Here is a 6,793-nt window from a genome sequence, read left to right on the forward strand (position 1 = left end):
ATAGTTTATCAACAAATCCTGTCTGTTTGAGTGAATGGCCTCAGTAGAGGACTGCAATATTCTGACAAAAAGGATTATTGTTCCCTTTTGTCAGAGACTTAGTAAGTAAACACAGGATTTCAAATACCGTAAGTGTAAATTGAAAGAATTTTTGTTGGGGATGATAGGCCATATGGCCAATTTTCAGCCATCTTGTCTAAGTCTGTACCGTTAAGTCTCTGTCTTTCCCAGAGCTTGCCTCTCACCAGAAACTAGCTGACCCTGTTGTGAGTCAGCAGTTAGACTAAAGCTAGATGAAGACAAAGCAAGATGCCCTGTGTGGCAGGACATGATGACCCTGCCTGGAATTCCCTATGTTTTGAGAAAAACCCACAACTGCGTTGCTATAGCAATATGCTTCCCTGCCTTCTGAATTATAAAAGCTGCTGCCTGACTAATAAAGTTGAGAGTTTGATCATTCAGACTTGCTCTCCTTCCTTGTGTCTTGCATTTCTCAACAGGTGACCTCCCTCCCAAGTTTTAGTCGAACCCTGCAGGTCAGAGCAACTGGCGCCCAACATGGAGCAGGTATGGGATCCTTGTCTCAATCCCATGTCATCTGCTTCTAATGATTTTTATTACGTTACCTTTTATCCATAATCTTAAATGCTTTTTAATTTTATGCTTAATTTAATCTTAAATGCTTTAATTAATGTCTTTTATCTGGGCCATTCTTTTATATAACTCATAGCTCTTTGTGCAGAGTTTGGCAATGATTTCCAGTATTTGTCCCAATCCTCCACTGGGTGGAGTTTCTCAGAGAGCATCTATATTGGGCTAACATCTACTTATAAGTGAATATATACCATTGTTTGCCAGAACATATATTTTTTGTATTCTCAAATATACCCATTCTTTTTACTGGAATGGCTTTGCCTTTAATGCAGGGAAACAATAATGGCTGAGCAATTTTATCCTCAGCATTAATTTGCATCTCCTGTTTTATATACCATGATTTTGATGTACAATAAGACCTTAACAAGTTACATAAATGATAACCATTAAATTAGAGTTTCTTTACTTCAGTATCAAGATCTATAAATATAGAGATTGGAAACTTTTTTGGTTTCTATATGGCATATTATTATAGAATACAACAGTTTTTAAAGAAAATTTATCAGTGTTACTAATATATTTAATTTATAATTCATAGAAAAATTTAAAGTTATTAATACTTTATATTGATTGTAACATAATTAATACAAATGAGTCCTGTTACATTTGTTTAAGAATTAAATCATAGAGTATAACCATAATTTTTAGAATATAAAACCATATTTTTATAGTGCTTTGAACTAGGATTGAATCACATAATATCTGTGTTACAAATGCAATGCTCTCATATATTTTAAGCAAGAGTTTGAACTTAAATTTTAAACATTATATTTAATAAGCAAATTATCAATCCCTAGATAAAAGTTCACAGGTATATGCTGGAGATGTAGTTTTAACATTTTTATTAAGGAAACATTGTTTAAAATCTTATTTTCTATAAGCCTATTACTGTTGGAGATCTGTTTCTTAAGTTGGCTCAACATTCTTGCTTGCCTTGGCACACTGGGAAAGCCTAGAGTAATCAAAACTGACAATGGCCCTGGCTACACTGGAAAAAAGTTTCAAGACTTTTGTCATCAATTACAAATTAAACATGTCACAGGAATACCCTATAACCCACAAGGTCAGGGTATTGTGGAAAGAGTCAATCAAACACTTAAAAATACCCTCCTAAACTTAAAAGAGGGGGAGTTTTATCCCATGAAAGGTTCACCCAGGAACATCCCTCACTATGCATTGTTTGTGCTTAATTTCTTGACTTTGGATGCCCATGGCAAGTCTGCTGCCAATCACCTTTGGCATCCTGGAACCAATATTGACTATGCCAATGTCAGGTGGAAAGATCCCCTTACTCACAAATGGAATGGACCAGACCCAGTCCTTGTCTGGGGAAGAGGTTCCGTATGCATATATAATACCAAGGAGGGAGCAGCCAGATGGCTGCCTGAGAGGCTGGTCAAACAAATCGATCCTCCTCCTCCCAATCATCTTGATGATGTCGACCAACATATAAATGATCAGGAAATCCAGGGTGGGAAACCCCCTAAGATCCTTTTTTTTCTCTTACAGATGAGGCTTCTTTGGATACTATCCTTTGGGATGCTGTTGAAAGGCCAGAAGGTGATCTCCAATCAAGAGGACAACCCTCATCAACCGGAATTACAAACCTGGTCTGTATTGTCACCACTAAGAGATACTAGCTGGTCTATCACTGGAGACCATCCCTTATGGACCTGGTGGGCAGACCTAACCCCAGATATTTGTAAACTTGTAGCCAGACTTGCTACTTGGGACATTCCTAATCATGAGGATAATTTAAGCCCTCCAGCTGAAAAAACTTGTGTCCCAAATGGGGTAGGAGACTCCTATGGATGCTCTGGACAATTTTATAGAGCCAACCTCCGAGCAGCCCAGTTCTATGTCTGTCCAGGAGAGGGCCTTACGAGGACCCAACAACATAAATGTGGGGGAGCATCTGATTATTATTGTAAAGCCTGGGGATGTGAGACCACAGGTGATGCTTACTGGAAGCCCACTTCATCCTGGGACCTAATCACTGTAAAATGTAACAGCTCTTATGACCCTGCAAACTCAGACCCTTGACTCTGGTTGTGCTTTGGCCAACAGTCCCTCAGGACCTTGTAAAAACAAATTCTGCAACCCCATCGTTATTAAGTTTACTAAAAAAGGCAAACTAAATAGAGACTGGTTCAGAGGAAATACTTGGGGATTACGTATTTATTGGAGAGGAGGTTCCCATCCAGGCTTACTTTTTGCAATCAAATTAAAAGTAAGTATATCTTCTATGGCTCTGGGCCCTAATCCAGTGCTGGCACCCCAGACCTTTGACTCTAATCATGAGAAAGGCACCGCAGCTCCTTCCTTCACTATCTCCTACACAGAAACTCCACCTCAGAGGTTAGGGTTGATAAACACTCGTGATTTGCTACTGAATATCATTAACTTCATTTACTTGACTTTAAATCATTCTCGCCCTGAGCTAACTGTTTCAGGTTGGTTATGCTATGACTCCAGGCCTCCTTTTTATGAAGGAATTTCAGTAATTGGGAACATCTCCAATTCCTCTGACCATTCTAAATGCTGAGGGGCCCAACTAGATAACGCCAAGCTAACCTTGAGTTCTCTATCAGGCTCCGGGTTATGTATAGGTAAAGTTATTCCCTCCTCTTATCAACATCTCTGTAAAATAACCATCACAGAGATATCTTCCCTTTCTGATTATATCCTTCCCAGTAATTACACTTGGTGGGCCTGTAATGATGACCTCACTCCCTGCATATACTCCCATTTAAAAAACAGTAACACCACCTTTTGCGTGCTTATTCAGTTAGTCCCCCACTTAATATATTACAATGAAGAACAATTTTCCCACTACTGGGATCCTGTTACTGAACAAGCCCTACTTAGAACCAAACTTGAGCCTATAACTGCAATTACTCTGGCTGTCCTCCTCGGATTGGGCACTACAGGTGCTGGGGTGGACATAACCTCTCTTGTTCTCTCCAACAAACATTATTCAGATCTTCGCCTGTCAATTGATGAAGACTTGGAGTGGATGGAAACTGCCATATTCCACCCTGAAAAATCCTTGTCCTCCCTCACTGAGGTCATTCTACAAAATAGGAGAGGTCTAGACTTGCTACATCTTCAGCAAGGGGAACTTTGTGCTGCCCTCAAAGAAGAGTGTTGCTTTTATATGAACCACTCTGGGGTGGTCAAAGATAGCATGGCCAAGGTTAGAGAAGGATTAGAAAAAAGGAAAAAGACAATGAGAACAGGAACAGAGTTGGTTCCATAACTTGTTCTCCACCTTCCCTTGGTTTACTATCTTGTTGCCCTCTGTTCTGGGCCCCCTGGTAGGATTTATCCTCCTTATTTCTTTTGGCCCCTGGGCTTTTAGATGTCCCACACAGTAAAACAACAGCTAGATGCTTGAGATGCTCAAACAATACAGGTGTGTTATCATAAACTTGACTTGGCAGACCAAGGCCATGATGAGCTTGAACACTAATTTGCCTCCGTTGGCCCTTCCTTGACACGGTGAGAATGGCATATACTCAGATATTGCCTGCCATAAGACATGGGCACCTGCAAGGGGTGTGGGACAAGGTACCTGGGGGGGGGGGAGGACCCAATTGTCCAACTCTGAGTCCCCTGAGAAGTAAACCTGATTTCATAGAGGTTGATGTCGAAAAATGTCTTGTTCACTGTACGTTGGGGATGCCCACAGACAGCAGATCAGGACCTCCCTCTCCTTCTCAAAAAGACATCTTGACAAGCCAATCTGGCCCTAGGAGGATCAGGTCAATGCTTCCCCCCTCTGGCTAATGCCCACTCCCTCCGGGGACCAACGCTCACCCATGTATAGTGGATCCATCTTCCTTCTCTTTGAATTTTAAGAGAGGAAATTTTGGCCTGAATAAAGGCATCTGAGATAAAATTGTAAAAGGAAACTAAAGAAACAAGTGCAATGAACACAAAGAAACCTTGGGAAATGGCAAGAGGACTTTTCTCCTCTAAGCTTTAGAGGGACTCTGAATTAGCCTTCTGTGGAATTTGATGCTTATTTGCAATGCATAAAAGTAAGACCTGCTCTTGACTGCAAAAGATAGGTTCACATCCTCAAGTTGTTACTTTTTTTTTTTTTTTTTTTTTTAGCAACACTAACAATAACTTTATTTTTTAACTGGTGATGTTTCTGCGGCTTCGGTATTCTCCTCCCAGACAACTCAGTTCTAGAACTGGATCACTTGGCCTTTTCTCTTCTTGTCGCCTCCCAGTTCAGAATGCTTGCATCTCTTAGTGGCCAGCATCCTCTTGGATCTGCAGTTGGGCTCAACACACTCAAGCCTGAGCACAGTCTTCTTCGTGGTTTTGGCCTTCTTTCTGAAAATTGGCTTTGTCCGGCCTCCGTAGCCGCTCTGCTTGCGAGCGTAGCGCCGCTTCCCTTGGGCGTACAGGGAATCCTTGCCCTTCTTATACTGGGTCACTTTGTGAGGCTGGTGCCTGCCGCATTTCTTACAGAAAGTTCTTCGGGTTTTAGGTACGTTGACCATCTTTGCACTAGAATTGTCTGTGCAATCGATGAAAAGCGAGACTCGGCGTCCGCGTTCGCCACCGCCCAAGAGCCGAACAGGAAAGGGACCTCAAGCTGTTACTTTTATTCTAAATCTTCCATCCACAGAAGAGTCATCCACCAAAGTGCTGCTGGGAAAGTTTTGCAAAAAGATGTTGTAAATATCATCTGAAATCTACTGTGTCACAACTGACGGGGACTATTTAGAACCTTTTAAGGCATCAGTGTTCAAATGAGCCAACTTCAGCTCTGTTTCACAGAGTATAGTAACCTTAAACGATGACTCCTGGGTTCAAGTTCAGGACTAGGATGACAAAGAAGCCACAATCCACAGAAGGCTGGTCGATGGAAAATGATGCTGGTGAAAAATACCCGAACACCTGCCCTAAAGCAAGAAGATGAACGTTGCTTCTTTCCTCTTCCAAGAGTTGGGACGAAACATTTGCAGATAACCATATCTTCGTAAGGATATGAAATGCATATGGACTGAGGAGTTAAAGCTCTAAAAAGATTTAAAAAATAACGTGTTCCCTGGCTCTCCCACTCACACGCAATGGAAAGCAAGCGCAGGCTTGTGTGATAAAGGTTTCAGCAGTGACAGAAGGTTCTGTTCCACTGCCCTGGAGCAGAATTGATTTTTCACCATTTAAGAGAAAAGAACTGTCTAAGCTAGAGAGGTGTGAGGCTGACGTGCTGAAGTGGCTCTCAGTGTGTGCATTGAGCAAACACGAGTAAGGGCAAGTATGCGTTTCCACCACATCCTGCTTATTATTGACTTAATCCTCACTCTAATCTCGCGGAGTAAGGTGCACTAACCCATCTATTCTACCGGGAAACAGATTCCCACCCTGACTTACCTGGACACAGAAAGCTAAGAAGTGTGGAGGCGCTGGGATAAAACTCAAATAGCTGACCGCCATCTTATTCCCCTGCTTTTAATCCTTTCTCTTTCCCTCAACGCTGGCTTTTAGAGATGGGAAGGAAGCCAGGGATTCTTATCTGAAACTCTACAAGCACCGAAATGAAAAAGAAAAAAGACGTGCAGAGAAGAACACGCTCTCTGGCAATCTCTGACGTAATGTGACACAGTTCAAAGGAAAGATCAGAGCTGAGGAAAGCGGAAAGTTCTATCTTCATTTTTCTTTCTGTGAGGAAGGTTGAATTTTATTCTTTGTAACATTGAAAAGGCAGGATCAAGAATGTGTTTATGTACCAGGACAAGACCTGACAGGATGTGATCATGTGGTAGGGGAGGAGGTCCCTTCTGTCACAGGCCTAGGGGAGGGGAATAGGGGGAAAGAGGGAGGGAGAGGGGAACAGGAAGATACAAGTGAGGGGATAGCAACTGAGATGTAATCTCAATAAATTATTTAAATTAAAAAAGAATGTGTTTATAGCTTCTTCTAATGACTTTAGTCAATATGCAAATAATGGTTCAACAGTAGCAATTAATATGTAGCTCACTAAGAGCTCTAGAGCCAGAAGCAAAGGTTTTAGCTCTGTAAGTCAGAACTTTGAACAAGTCATGTAACTTTCCTCTGACTCAGGATTCTTTAAGTGGTAGGCAGGACCATCACAGAAGGTGCTCCGAGAGACCTGAAC

The 6,793-nt window shown here is 41.7% G+C and overlaps 1 protein-coding gene across 1 annotated transcript; it reads right to left on the bottom strand.

Annotated features, from left to right (window-relative positions):
- Positions 1-4,774: 4,774 nt before the first annotated feature.
- On the bottom strand, positions 4,775-5,278 carry LOC311607836 (large ribosomal subunit protein eL42-like). Its single transcript, XM_084799924.1, has one exon. The coding sequence runs from the start codon at positions 5,169-5,171 to the stop codon at positions 4,851-4,853; it is 321 nt and encodes a 106-aa protein (XP_084656050.1). The 5' UTR covers positions 5,172-5,278; the 3' UTR covers positions 4,775-4,850.
- Between the last annotated feature and the right edge of the window lie 1,515 nt (positions 5,279-6,793).

Source organism: Acomys minous, assembly GCF_964271855.1.
Source record: "Acomys minous genome assembly, chromosome: 1".
In the NCBI taxonomy this organism is placed as follows: domain Eukaryota; kingdom Metazoa; phylum Chordata; class Mammalia; order Rodentia; family Muridae; genus Acomys; species Acomys minous.